This window comes from Aspergillus karnatakaensis (genome assembly GCF_047715665.1).
Source record: "Aspergillus karnatakaensis strain CBS 102800 unplaced genomic scaffold BJY04scaffold_14, whole genome shotgun sequence".
Lineage (NCBI taxonomy): Eukaryota > Fungi > Ascomycota > Eurotiomycetes > Eurotiales > Aspergillaceae > Aspergillus > Aspergillus karnatakaensis.
Window position 1 is genome coordinate 459,372 of NW_027395726.1, and position 14,520 is coordinate 473,891.

At 50.7% G+C, this 14,520-nt stretch overlaps 4 protein-coding genes across 4 annotated transcripts; 3 read left to right on the forward strand and 1 right to left on the reverse strand.

Moving 5' to 3' along the window:
* Positions 1-6,301: 6,301 nt before the first annotated feature.
* BJY04DRAFT_184830 (uncharacterized protein) lies at positions 6,302-7,067 on the forward strand. The gene is made up of 2 exons (XM_073710677.1): positions 6,302-6,961; positions 7,012-7,067. Exon 1 carries the CDS (start codon positions 6,577-6,579, stop codon positions 6,886-6,888), a length of 312 nt encoding a protein of 103 aa, XP_073573349.1. The 5' UTR covers positions 6,302-6,576; the 3' UTR covers positions 6,889-6,961; positions 7,012-7,067.
* Positions 7,068-7,350: 283 nt separating this feature from the next.
* BJY04DRAFT_226560 (pyridoxal phosphate-dependent transferase) lies at positions 7,351-9,206 on the forward strand (the record flags this gene model as incomplete). The annotated part of the gene is made up of 3 exons (XM_073718439.1): positions 7,351-8,017; positions 8,067-8,240; positions 8,288-9,206. Exons 1-3 carry the CDS (start codon positions 7,809-7,811, stop codon positions 9,204-9,206), a joined length of 1,302 nt encoding a protein of 433 aa, XP_073573350.1. The 5' UTR covers positions 7,351-7,808.
* A 315-nt stretch (positions 9,207-9,521) lies between these two features.
* BJY04DRAFT_216361 (protein kinase family protein) lies at positions 9,522-12,320 on the forward strand (the record flags this gene model as incomplete). Its single annotated transcript, XM_073715734.1, has 8 exons — positions 9,522-10,115; positions 10,182-11,155; positions 11,206-11,354; positions 11,403-11,537; positions 11,590-11,638; positions 11,701-11,921; positions 11,971-12,159; positions 12,208-12,320. 8 exons carry the CDS (start codon positions 9,522-9,524, stop codon positions 12,318-12,320), a joined length of 2,424 nt encoding a protein of 807 aa, XP_073573351.1.
* Positions 12,321-12,374: 54 nt separating this feature from the next.
* Positions 12,375-14,134, reverse strand: BJY04DRAFT_216362 (uncharacterized protein; the record flags this gene model as incomplete). Its single annotated transcript, XM_073715735.1, has 6 exons — positions 12,375-12,554; positions 12,604-12,756; positions 12,810-13,129; positions 13,222-13,467; positions 13,528-13,745; positions 13,794-14,134. 6 exons carry the CDS (start codon positions 14,132-14,134, stop codon positions 12,375-12,377), a joined length of 1,458 nt encoding a protein of 485 aa, XP_073573352.1.
* Positions 14,135-14,520: the final 386 nt, after the last annotated feature.

Below are 14,520 nucleotides of genomic sequence, written 5' to 3' on the forward strand. Positions count from 1 at the left end.
TAAGTGGACTTTGTGGTAGGTTCGAAGAACCTATTTTATTTTCCGATACTATGCTGCTCCCACGTGGTGGTGAGTTCTTTTCTCCTGAGCAATAGTTTCTGGCCTCCAACTGCGTCTTGCGCTTCAAGTTTCTGCACACAACTCCATCCATTAGTTACAGTGCTTGATACTATTTGCTATCTCGGGCTGTGGATGTCCTGTCTCACGGCTCTGGTTGTATTCTTGATCGCTGGGCTTATTTAACGGACCTCAGCAACCCTGTTTTCTCACTGAGCCTTCGCCATGTTTGATTTCTAGGCTTCAATTGCTCAGCGGCTCCCCAATGCTCAAGATTATGTCTTGATATTTCCGCTACACCACTCGCCGCCTTGCCGACGAAGCACCGACCGTCTCCTCCGAGCACGATCACCCATGTCCGAACCTTTACCCTCCCATCGTTAACCAGATGTTACAGTATCACAAACTTCCTCCTCGGACAGCCCCGCGCTGGAAACGATAACCTTGTCACACCTAACTCAACATGCCCTTCCCGAACAGTGCAGGGTGCCTTTTTCTCAGGTGGCCACTACTAAGACGCTGTTCAAATCATCTGGACGTGATGAACCTGATGAACGCCCGTCAGCTCACCATTTACCCAATCCGGCAATCATCACCCAGCTAGCCACAGCCTTTCGGCGTTTGCCCAGCCAGGCCCAGAGCGAAAAATTCTAATTCTCACAGGCCGGCTGGTGCTTGGGTATCCCTTACAAGCGACCGAGTCGAACTGAATTGAGGTCAGTTATCCGTAGACCGCGTACACCGCTGTTCAATTTCCGTTGCGCAGATGAACCAAGCCCGAGTGGTCGCACATGCCCTGCAGTCACCTCAAGGCCCAATGCTACCTCAAAAAAAACAAACCCTACTTGGCACATGAACAGTCTGGCCAAAGAACAATGTCGGAATCCGGTGTACCTCGAGTTGACTCGGGTAGTTTGGCTCTAGCCGTAGTGATGTTAGCATTTTATGCACCTTCAAGACCAGCATAAGCTTCATAAAGCTTATGGGCACTCGGTATATTGACCCAATCTGGTTGATGGTAGCATTATTCCTTAATCTACTTGCATAATGCCCTTGGCATTCTGTGTGCACTGTGCAGTATTCCTGCCGCGTAGCGGCGTGGCCTGGTGGCGTGGCCGCATTTACTGCCTCAGGTATCAACCCGCGCTCGCTGGAATCTCGCTCCTCTCAGGCACGAGCGCATCGAAGACTGTAGTCACAGTGGTCTATAATACACATTACTGGCAAGCTTTACCCTTCACATCTTAACCCGGCCTAGCAAAAAGACTGTCGGTGACTTTTCTGCGACATCTTTCTCTCTAATCTTTTCCATCATGTCTGAACGCGGAGATATATATTTCCCACGACAACCACCAACTACCTCGCTTAAATAAAACCTTAGCGGTCTTTCCCGAAGAACATTGGCGCAGTTAACCTCAATCAACACCTGTAATTCTTCCCTCGGCTGATTTGGTTAGATCTCGAGAGCCTTCAAGTCTCTTCTCTATAGACTGTGAGAATAGAAAAGACCCTTCTACTAACTAGTAATACCAGGGCGTCAATATATCTCTCTCGTGTCGAGCGACGAGCGGCGGCCGTTCACAACCATGCTCAGAGAAAACAAAACAAGATAATATTAGTTCCCTTTCATCAGCGTACATCAAGAACTTCTGGGGGTGATACCTGGTGCTTGAATAAGCATCCTTGAGCGTAAGGCCTAGAAAGCGATTCTGATTCGAACCTAAAGATATCTTAGTTGCGGTTGGACCTTAATGTTCTACATATTTAGCAGAGAGCCGTTGGAGACTTTATGGGTAAACAGAGACGATTGCTGAAGAAATGCTCTATGAACAGGACAGAGGAAATCATTATGTGAATGTCTCTACGACCCCTGCCCTGTCTATATAGTAATGCGGTCTAAGGTAGAATGGGTAGGGTCACTAAACACGCCTGGGGATCACCGAAAGGCTAGAGTTTGAAGGCGAAACGTCCCTCTTCTGCTACGCAGTAAGCGGACTGACATGAGGTGAACAACAGAGAGTTGTTTCTAATATTGGGGCCGCTACCAGCGAGCTTGAAGGAAGGTTTGAGGGTCGTCACCCTTCAAAGAGGTTGAGCGCGGAACCTCCGAGGAAGTCAAGAATACCACCCATAATATACAGAGTCGGCATCAACCCAAGTCTTCAGTACATGACTCGAATCGTGTCCGTGTCTCCAATACCTTAGCTACCTAGTCTCAAGCAGGGTTTACCCTCCTACTCAACTCAAACCAAGGCGGACTCGATGGAGCACTCTACTCCTGCACATCTCACCCGTAACTGGCCGATAGAGAAGTCTAACCCCCATGCCTCGCTCCACCCATAGCCAGGTTGCACGAGGATATCTTACCGTGAGTCGTTCTATTGGCTGCAATCCCTCCTGCAACCTCCTTAGCTAGCCTCATTATGCTGCGAGGCATGTATGATGTGGACCCAATCCCCAACATGGTCGAAGGTTGAATGATGTTGTGGCCCAATGGCAACGCTACAAACCCCACTCGAGCGCGAGGACGGCATATTCCGAGTCATATCTTGGCTGAGGGAATCCTGCAGTGCTCTCTGCCTGCTGACCGGGGATCCTGTACCAGGATGGAAATGCTACGCACGGCTGAGGGACTCTTGCATCGAGAGAAGGACCTTGAGAGCATCTCCAGGGTACTCACTCAGGGGGTGTTTGGGTATATAACAGGAGTAGGGGGATGCTGCACACGTTAGTAGAAGCCCTTTGCGTCTTTTCTCGTCCGCATCGGCCCTCATACCACCCTCAATGACGAGAAAAAAGCGCAGCAGTTGCCTACCTCTGAACGGGGGTAGTCTGTCTTAGTCACATCGCCCACTCATCGAAATGGCTACGACTCCTCCCGAATTCATTTTTTTCTCTCGCATGGGCCCCTCCTTCTGGACTACCTCTATCCACAGACGGGGCCTTCCCAGTGGGTGCGATATCAGACATCCACCAGAGGGTAGCATTTGATGGCGGCTGGCTCGCTTTACTTTTTATCAAACCGCCCAGCGCCAGCTCGATGCCTTGAAACAGTGGAACACCCCACTCGTGGTCGACGGGCCCATCCATACCATCCTGGCTTGACTGGGTCATCCGACTCGTATAGTGACATGGTATTGGCCGCGAAAGGGACGGAAGGATGGACACCACTCCAGCTACCGTCGGCCATCCCACGCTGCGAGCCTGAGGAACGTCGCCCAGGAAAGACATAAATACCACCTTCAGGGACCGCCATCTAACCTGCCTTCCTCATCAACGAACAACTTCCTCCAAGCCTCCGAACAACTACTTCCAACTTTCTATCAACAAACCACCACCACCAACCCAACTTCAAGATGTCTCCCTGCTCCTGCAACTGCTGCTCCGGCAACTGCAACTCCTGCTCTTGCAGCTCCTGCAGCGTAAGTAGCCTTTTCCCCTCTGGCATTCCAAACCCATGGAATGCTGATACGCCCCATTCAACTAACTAACGAATGGTCACACCATAGCACTAAATATCCTATCTGCCGCATCATCTTCTGTCCCTGCAATACTGCACCGAACAGCCTTCCGGAACCGACAACAATAACAAGTTCGCCCTCTGAGCCGTGGTGTAGCCCGGCACAATTTCGTCAACATGAGGGCAGCTTGTCCATATTTTGTGAGATGGTTGGTGCTGATGGAAGATTAATATGATGAGGGAGCCCTTGTGTCTGTTTATGAGTGCCTCAGTTCTGTATTTACGCTTGTCGCTCTTTTCCAATGTAACGTCGACGTTATAAAAAACCGCTCACCGTAAGCAATATAGTCTGTTCAGGAATTTGGATGCGATGCAGACAGTGGAAAATGCGACCGGTCAAGCGTATGGAAAACCTAGTCACCGTCTGGAGGCCGATATAGGGTAACTTGGTCCAAGGCAGGCAGACATGCGTCAACATTGCAATACCACCGGCGACCTAGGTAAGGTAGTTAATAGATGTTTGTTTAGGGTTCGGCTGGAACGGGACGGAACGCGTGTGGGGGAACAGCCACCCAGGAACGTAAGATATTATTCGACGGCACATCCATATGGCTCGAGCCCGTAGGTTCTGACATTGTGCGTGCGCCACCGCATGGGTACGAGAACCGTAAGGATCGAAAATGGCGAGCGGGACCCTGATAAGATCCACCGTGAAGCAGCCTCATCGAAGGACTGCCACGGTAACAAGCGTCTTGGACACGGAAATTACACTCCTCCGCCGTCAGCTCCGTGTCCATACTTCACTTATCCGGTCGAGTATTGTCGTCAAAAGCTGGCAGCTCGACCCTGCGTAGCCATCTGGTGCCCTGAAATCTGGATCGAATGGCATTGAACCTGCACTCTCGGCTTGCACTTCGGCGTCCACAGGTTCTTGCAATTATCTTGCGGTAGCAAGGCTTCAACGAGATTGCACTCCTATCCAGTCCCAAATGGCCAAGCGATTGCTGTAACACCATGATCCTGAGAGGCATAAGGTGGATGCGTAATTTGCTTAAAATCTTGGTCGGGTACGAAGTTGAAATGTTTATTGTAACGCGCGGAAGTGCGACATATGCCAGACCGCTGTCTGCTATAAAGGATAACGACCAAAGACCCAATGGGGGAGGCTTGTAGGCATGTCAAGTCGATTGGTGACGACTAAACGGGCTGAGATTGCGATGAGGATCACTCCGCGCGGCTACGACGCCTAGAAGATGGACTTAAAGAAGATTCGCTATATTTCTATATTAGAAAGGCTATTAGTGCGATGGTCTTAGTCGGGTAGATTCTACCTTCGTGTTGCCAGAGCGAGGTATGGAAGGGGTCTGAGAGAAGGAGAAATCATCTACCTCAAGAACTCAGGAGAAGGCGGATCCTGTATTGCATCCAGGTGTGAGCGTGAAAGGAGAGGAACTTCGAGCCACGCCTCCAGCTTTCTCCATTTCGACTAAACTACCTACCAGCCTTCGTAGTCGGCGGGCTTGGCTTCAGGATCATGTGTAAGTCATAATGGCTAAGTTGGTTGTGTAATGATCGTCATGGTCCTGGCATAATCACAGCCTCTTCTTGCAAACGAACGAAAGATAATCCGGCGACAGAGATGATGGTGGGAGGAAAGGAGAACGAGGAGGTCTGAAAACGGGGAAAGAGTTTTTCGAGTTGGAAAGTGAGGACCTTGGTGTCCCGTGAGTTCCTGATGCTTCCGACGCGTTTCCCGCTATCCATCATCAACGATCACCAGGTGATCCCGAACACTACACTATTTCTCTATTACCTTCGGCTCAGGATGCCCGCTCCGATATTTTCATACTTGCCCGTGTTCACTCCTCATCTTACACCTCGGAGGAAACGGTGCCGTTCGCAGTGAGTTGAGAAATCCCCTTGACCATCTCAAACCAGGCAATGCCGTCAATGGAGTTAGACTAACTATTGAATGGTCACCTCAGATGTATGACTTCTCAATGTGCGATTGAAACTTCTTCACGGTGAACATATGGCCTGAACGCCGATACTGAGCCCCAGGCGTCCTTTCAAGTTCGACAAGTGTTCGACTAGACGGTCAACAGCATTCCGAGGGGCGCACACTTAGAGCACCAGTCCCGATACTGCGTGAGAGAAACCTGGCTCTATAAGAACGCACTTGCAAGTGCGACGGCCTCAGCTGGAGTACAAACCTCAAGGGCTGGGCTTCCCTCAGATCGACAGGCATTCAGATCGACAGGCATTCAAGTCAAAAGGCGAGAGGAGCGACTAGGAAAACGGCGATGGGGGTGAGGGATTCACATTGGCAAAAAAGGACTGAAGTCGAGCAATCCGTCAAGATATCCTCGGGTCTTTGGGAGATCAAGCGCGGGGTCGTATTCGGAGGGCCAAAGGATCCACTGCGAGATGTGGGTTCTGTGGCTGATCGATGCTTACAGAGTATGGGGTTTTCAGTAGTTACGGGCTCGGAACATGCATTAAGCCTCAGTAGCACGTCCTATTATCGGATATCTGGAAGTCCTTGAAATGATAGCGTCACTCCCAGCATTAGGGTGCCTGCCAAAGACCCTTGCATAAAGGTAATGCATGTGAGCGGTCTAAAGGGTGAACGCCAAGCATGTCAATGCGGCACACCATACGCAATTGGGAATAGGACTCTGAGTTCATCGCGAAAGGATCAGCTGAGCGATCGCCTGAAACCACCGCACCAGCACTGTCAGACTGTCGTGTCTTCAGCCGCGGCGTTCGGTTGCCCCCCCAGCGGTAGCTCCCGTCTTGACCCTGGACATCGCTTTGAGCCTTTGAAGATCTGGATCTAACTACTGGTCTGGGTAGACTCGGATACCAGAATGTTCCACTTGAATCGATACTCATCTGCAAAGAACATTGAATGGGTCTCGCGGCGCGTGTTCTTTCTTGAGGCTTGCAATTATCCCTCCATCCCTTAGGTGCAACATTGCTGATTCTCCCACCTGTTTGCCCACCATAACGCCCGGGAACTTTCGCTTTGGGTTTTTAGATAGTCATGAGATTGAAAAATGGCTTTAACAGGCCCCGAGGACTTTGCTTTACCGAGCCCGCCTTCAGACATCGGCCCTGCCCACGGCGGTATAAAAATGCTGGCCTGCGACTACACCCATTCTGAGAAGATAGCTCTGGAAATATCTTTCGAATACTTTCACTCGGTATATGCCATATTGTCACCCAGCAACGCTCCAGTTTGTGGCACATACGCCGAAGTGGGATTATGCGGCCTCCTGATCTCTCATCCAGCTCTCGAGGGAGCTCAAGAACGTCTCTACAGACATGCGTACAATACATTGCGAGATTCCGGGGCTATTAGAGCATAATACTACTTTGGCAAAGTCGGCCAAGGATCATATACTGGGACTTCAAAAATCTCTTGAATTACAGCCCAATATGGTATGTCTACGATCGTGCTCAGCTTCGCAACTGCTTCTGATGCAGTGTAGCTGTAAAGCTTTGTTGCCCAAACGGACAATCAATTGAGCGCACGCCTCGCCGCGACAGCTGGCAGGGACAGTACATCCATGAAGATACTGGCCTTCATCACGATCATATTCCTTCCCGAGACGTACGTTGCAGTACGGTTGGCCTTTTCTTCTTGTTCACTTACTTTCTTGCTCCCTTCGTGTTTGCCCCATCATCCTGATGTAACTGCAGACTGTGTTCTCCTCGAGCATGTTTGACTGGAAAGAAATATCATCAAGTCTCGGTGACTCAGAGTCAGATAATGTGACGGTCTCATCACAGCTCTGGATATGCTGGCGGTCGCTGCTCTTCTAACAGCACTGACCCTTGGCGGTTGGGCATTGTGGTGGAGCTTCGAGAAACACAGGTACGAACCGTACGATGAGCATCTGCAAGGTTTACCCGAGCGGTCGACGACAGAGCTACAAACGCTTCCTTAGTGCCGGAAATTTCGACAAATGGAAAAGCCTTGGACCTAGGTCCGCAGCACAAGACCTCCATGATGTTTCCTCTGGACAACAACGAGGACTCAACATTAACATGCCATTGCAACGTAGTCGCCCGATTTGAGGTGGATACATTTCAAGTCCACAGACAATGTCGTGAATTTGAATGCTCTGCTGTCTTATCTGGGTTTGGTTTCGGGTCTGGGTTCGGCTTTCACTGGTACCTACTCCAACCTTGCCCCGCTCGCGCCACCTACCCATTCGCTACTTAAGTAGAGATCGAATAGCATTGTTTCACTTTAGCACCCAGGCAACAGACTCTGACGACCAGAATGTGCCCCCTGTCGCAGAAAGCCTCTGATCACCTCCAAACTGCGAAGCAGCGGTTCGAAGAAAGGAACCCCAAGTCGAAACAGCAGCATCAGATAGCAACCGAGAGTCTACCCGGCGGAAACACCCGATCAGTCCTTCATGCCGATCCATTTCCTGTGTGCATGGCGAGGGGCAGAGGTAATCGGCTGAGTGATATAGATGGACATGAGTCAGTACCATACTCCTAATGCGAAGGCTCATTATTAATGACCTAGTAGGCATCTTGATTGCATCGGCGATATGACGGCTGGCCTGTATGGGCATTCTCAGCCGGTTCTAGTTGAGACCATCACATCGACGATTGGTAACATTGGGATGAACCTCGGCGCCACGACTACCACTGAAGCACAATTCGCGAATGCGATTTGCCAGAGGTTCGACTCTATTGAACGGTGCGGTTCTGTAACTCGGGGACGGAAGCGAACCTCTACGCACTGAGCGTTGCTCGACAGCATACCGGTCGCTCCAAGGTTATCGTCTTTGGAGGGGCATATCATGGCGGACTACTCTCTTTCGCGCACGGCGTTGCGGCAAACAATGTGGACAAGACCGATTGGATCATTGGCCCATACAACGACGCTCAGAATGCCCGCCAACTAATTCTAGAAAACAAACACGTTGCTGCCGCGGTTCTTGTCGAAGGCATGCAGGGTGCCGGCGGCTGCATCCCAGGGACAGCAGACTTCCTTCACGCCGTGCAAGATGCTGCAAGAGAAAGCGGCGTTATCTTCATCCTCGACGAGGTCATGACGTCGCGACTTGCGCAGGGGGGAATTCAAAGTGTTATCCTACACCCAATGCGCGGTACCCCGCTATCGCCGGATCTGACTACTCTCGGGAAATGGATCGGCGGTGGTTTGAGCATTGGTGCATTCGGTGGTCGGTCAGACCTAATGGCCGTTTATGATCCTCGAACCTCGAATGTCCACCACTCTGGTACTTTCAATAACAATACACTCGCCATGAACGCCGGGTACAAGGGCATGATAGCGGTATATACTCCTGAAGCCTGTCTTGCGTTGAATTCCTTAGGTGACCAACTGCGGTCCGATCTCATGGACCTTGCTCAAGGCACGAAGATGACGATTACGGGTGTGGGCGCGGTCATGCATGTCCACTTTCTATCGACCGGTGGGCGAAACGGGGTTTTCAGTATCGATGACCTGGCTACGGGTGCGGACTCTGTCGAGTCTGTCCTCCGTGATCTGTTCTGGTTCTACCTCACTGAGCGGGGGCTCTGGATCGCTCGCAGGGGGATGATCAGCCTGATACTAGGAACAACAGCCGCAGAAATTGAGCGGATGCGAAGTGCTGTTAGTGGCTTTTTGGTGGCGTTTCGTGAGCTTGTTGTGTTGTAGGAGCGGAGTTCAAATGTAGGGCGCTCGCGTATTGCAATGGTGGTTTCTCTCTTCACAGGCGGGGACATGTAGGTGCCCGATAGCGTCATTCAGCCGTGAGGAGCAAAACATGTTATGGCCTGTTGCCATTGGGCTGGAGCGATCAACAAATCATTCGTGCAGGAAGGGTGCAGGTCACATGGATTCCGGACTGGAAGGGCGAGGCTGAGGCTGATCCATTTCACTTCCCTCCGCCTCACCACTTAATCACCTCGCCCAATCCGTCCTCCAAGGTTCATTCTCCATCCTATCACTTGTATTGCTGTCGATTCCAATATGATGGAAATGGGCCAAGCCTGTCACAACGCAAAAGAACAGTTTTACGGCCGTTTGTACCCCCCGGACGAAAAGGATCACGAAAAACATTACCTTCCCCGCAGCGTCATCCTGGAGATTTTCAGCACCGATGATTGCCTGCGCACAGTATATCTGTGTGATTGCAATACGTGTACTCAGGATTCGGGTCGTTCTTCGGATCAGAGGGCCCTCAGTTTCGACCCAGATGGGCTCCTGGAAAAATATGCTACCGTTTTCGCGCTCCTCATCTGTCTAGATCGCGCTGGCCTAATCTGTTGGTTTCAGAGGAATCAAACATATCTCGACGGGGCTCAGTTTTTTACCAGAGAGGGCCTGCAGTTCTTGAGCGACGAGGGAGTTTTACGACAGGTGTCTCTTTTCTCTGATATCCTTAAACGGCAATACGAATTCCAGGTCAGGCCTCTTAAACGATCACCGGAATATGTCAGGTTTTCTTCACAGGAGATCTTGCCAATCCGCCAGGACAAAGAACGGAAAGGCAAAGGAATGTTCGGCGAGGTGTACGGGTTTGAGATTCCTTACGACGAATATCGAGGTGTCGGTCTGGAAAAGGTCGGTCCATCTCGAACCGCCTGGAAAATCCCACATAACGATTGAGAAGCTAACAGATTCAGGCAGATCCGTCGCTTTGCAAGGAAGGTTTTTGTCGATAAAACACACAATACTGGGGGGCTTAAGGAGTGGGTTAAATGCCTCTATTCCAACAAAGTCGATCATCCGCACCTGATGCCCGCATTGACTGCTTTCTGGCACAATGACCAATTTTCTATCGTCTTCGAAGAAGCCCAACAGACGCTTGCGCAGTACCTCGAGAGTGAGGGGGGGCTATTTCATAGTGACGAGCTCTGGGACCAAGTCCAAGGACTTGCGGAAGCCTTAGCATACCTGCATGGGAAAGGGTCTGCCCATGAGATCATAGCATACCATGGTGACTTGAAACCGGCAAACATACTCATAGTGAACAGGTTGATGAAGATTGCAGATTTTGGATTGCTCAAGATTCACGTTAAAAATTCTAATGGGCTGGCTCCGGAGGTGTGGTCCCCACCTAGCAACGGAAAGGCATTCACCCTACCTTACGCCAGTCCCGGGGGTCCTGATGCATCAATGGATGTATGGTCACTTGGAGCCATTCTCTCCGAGATTGCTACTTTTGATCTAGAGGATACGGGCAGGCTAGCACTCTACCGCGAAGCTCGCCTGCAGGATGTGGACCCGAGAACCCCTGACTTTAAAAGTTGCGCCTTTCATCACGATGGGCCGTTGAAGAGATCCGTGACCAAGAAAATCGGCGACTTACAGGCCATGGTAGAAGAAAGCCAACCGAGATCGAACAACCGACAAATACCGACTTTTCAGCAGAACTTTTTTAACACTTCTTTCTTCAGTCTATTACGAGAGATGCTTTCCGACAACTTGGGAGCCTGTCCGTCGGCCGAAAAGGTTGCGGAGATATTACAGGAGAACTATGACCGAGCTCAACGTATCCAACAGGAGGAAGCTGAGGCAATCACCCCAGATGACAGAGATCTTTGGGAGGACGTCAGGATGGGGAGAATATACCGCAGCCCAGACAACGCTAACTGCCGCCTGTGAGTATTGGTCTACCAGGCTGAAATGACTCGACGGCTGATTATTCCAGCTGCGCGACCCTCCTGGAGGCACCTCTCCACGAGGTATCTGCGAAGTGCGGGTTGTTGCTCGATCTTTCTAAAGATGCAACGTCCATATTGATACGGTGCATCCTCTACGGCTACTGTGGGTCGGGCACATATTGCCTTCAGGGATCTCGTAAGCTCCACCCAGCTTGCGTCCACCTTGATATTAACCAACCTCAAGTCATCAGTCACAGTGGGACGGGGCCCAAATTCACCCCAAGCTATAACGAAACGCCCAACGGGACCCAACGCCTGGAAGCAAAGATTTCTCAGCCCGACAAGACCGTGTACAGGTTTATGTTTCGCGATATCAAAGGTACTATCTTTACACGCGCATATATGACCACACTGAACTCTGATCCTCGCAGGTCTTTTGGCGCTTCAGGCTGCGCTCACAAAGCAGTATCCTTTCCAATCGTAATACAAGCCGTTGCTCATTCGATGGTCAATGTTTGCTGATCGTTTCCCGTGTATTCCAGCCGTATTTTCCACCTGCAGCGATTTGCCCTCTCGAATTCCACGCGGCTTCTGAAAAGTCACCGGAAATGCGGACCGGTCTTGGAAAACGCAATACTTCAGCTCTGGACGGAAGAGCCTCTCGTCGATGAGCAGTATCTTTGGAAAGTCAATCCATCTAGGCCTATCCAGATACACATAGCAGTTCTCTCCATGGAACTGAGGAAGTTAATAATGCTTCAAGGTACGATTCAAAAATCCGACCCAAGGAAACCGCTGAAGATTCGGGATAGTCACGTCAGAACCATCAATACGGCCTACTACCGTAAGTGCCCCGGGTCACGTTGTGTTAGAAGGAATGTCCTACCTATCATACTACGAGTTGCCTATACACGACGGTCTCCCGATGGGTATCACTGTGCCCCCTGGAGGGTATGTTACTCAGCACAAGGAAGCAAAACTCGAGTTTGGGGGATCGAGTCGTAAGTTGCACTTATACAGATACAATCAAGCAAGCTGAGTTTGAGTAGCCGAAGAAAGTGCAAAAGACTTTGTCAAAGACCTCACCGAGCTACAAAGAAAATGGGCTAAAGAGAAGAAAAAAGACATTCAATACCAAAAGAGGCTGCTGAATTCCAGCTAGGGCTGAACCAATCCGTTGCTTGAGGTATAGATCCAGACCGGTTCACGGCTTCGCTCATCCTGCTTCGACACCTGTCCACTTCCGGTCTGATTTTGCTTTTTTACGCTGATAGAGGAGCCAAAGCAGGACTGTTATCCCCGACATGGCCACTACCAGGACAATGTATACCCAGAAATTGGAAGCTACGCGCATACGACCGTTCTCATAATCGAAAAAGTTCGTCCCGAAGATCGTCTGCATCCGTTAGCAAAGGGAAAGGGAGACTTCGGCCTTTGCAACCCACTGCCAGAAACATAGCCGGGAGAAAGATGGCTGAAATCAGAGAAATAAGAGACATTGATCGCGTTTCCCGAGCGGTTCGCTCCGCCAGATCGCCCATTCTCGTGTTTATCTTCGCATTGCTTTCGGTCGCCCGAATGTCAAGAATGCCTTGGACCTGGTGTGCATCAGTAAACCCTCGCACTTAACGTGAGCTTTTCGGCAACCTACCAACATTCCGGTTCCACCGGCACGGTCGATCAATGATTGGATCCGGCTTTTATGGACCCGGTGCTGTAGGATGAAGGACCGCATGGCGGAGTCCGCCGCCTCAAACATCTGTGCTAGATGCGGTGATACCTCGTTTCTGACATGTTCGAAAAAATGTTGGACTTGCTCGGCAATTTCGATGTTCCGCTGCAGGACTTGAATGAGCATGTGCAGTTTATCAGTCAGCCGCTGCAGCGCCTGGATATCACCGAATCCCGCAACAATATCCTCTCCCGACGGCCTCTCCGTGACCAGCGAACAGAAAGCTCGATTCGACTGTCCTCACGTTAGCATCATAAATTACTGCATGTCAGCATGCGCCATGCCTGGTTTGAAAAGTTGTCCTCTAGATAGACAAGATAATCTCGCCAACCTTGCAAGAGGCCTTGAAATATGATTCCATGTAGCGCAATCTGCGCCTCTATCGATGACCTATCCGAATAGCGGAAGGCCTCATTCAGACGCTCTCTCAGGTGATCCGACGCCTGAACGAACAGCCACCGTGATTGTTGCTTATCGACATCGAACCCGTGATATATTCCTGTCTCTCGAACGGAAAATGGGTCTTTCAGTTGAGAACGCCCATGCGGTGCCACGTATTTAATGTTGTACCCAATGTCTAAATCAAAATGGTCAATTCTTGGTTTTTCTCCCCCCGTGGAGGGGACAACTTATTCACCATGACTGCAATGGAGACCTTTACCCTGTGGGAGGTTTGAGAGCGGTCGGCAATGCGAAAAGAATGCGCTGAACGACTGCTCGTCAGGCTTGGTCTTTGCTCCGAAGAGAAGGAGGACCTCTAAAAACTCCGGATGCACGCGAAGGGAAGTGAATAGCCGCTTGAGGAACTCTGCAGACACCTGCAGCTGACCCCAAGAGTACTTCTGGTGAAGGAAACTGTTCGGGATTAATGACAGCCTGATTGTTTGCGCCTTCCCAACTCACAAGACTGAGGTTTGCCGTGCTCTCAGGAGATAGGCTTCCAGTTCTGCGACCGATCGTACTGGTGTGTACACCACTTTCCTCGAGCCGCCTGATTGCGCCGACCAGATCTTGTCAGCCCGCTCATCAGAGCGCCACGTCGGCATTGGCCTACCTTGGCAGTTTGATGGGCCTAGGTCGAATGCTCCAGCCTCATTTTCGCAGTCATTGACAAAGAGCCGCGTCTGAGCACGCAATAAACGCCGCTCATAGCCAACAGCATCGACATCGGTGACTGGAAGCTGAAGGTTTCGGGGGTAGGCTGTGCAGGGGTCTCTATCGGTCGAGGTGGTTGAGTCTACCATCATGCAGTGTGTGGGACATATGTCACATATCTACTGCCTAGGTGCAGAATCACGCGGCATATCAAGGGTTTATAAACGCCAGTCTCAAAATTGAGAGAGGGAAGGCTGAGCTGATTCGCTGTGTGCTTACATGCAATTTCAAATGAGGATTGACGCTTCCCGCAGCCTCGCGAAGGAAAAAGAAAGCACTGTCCAATCAACCGTCCTATGGTGCATGTCTTTATTGCAGGGATATCGACAGCTGGACGTGAGAAATCCTTCGCAGCTGCAATGCCGACTTTTGCACCGCAAACAAATTTGACCATTCAACTTCGCTCCTGGCACTTGCGCATGACTTCAATCAGTTCGTTCTGCGAGGAGAGAGATATTGTCAGGGACATCGCGTT

Bases quoted from the DNA above. Each gene is read 5' to 3' on its own strand.
- BJY04DRAFT_184830 (XM_073710677.1), top strand. From the start codon at position 6,577: ATGGCTTTAACAGGCCCCGAGGACTTTGCTTTACCGAGCCCGCCTTCA.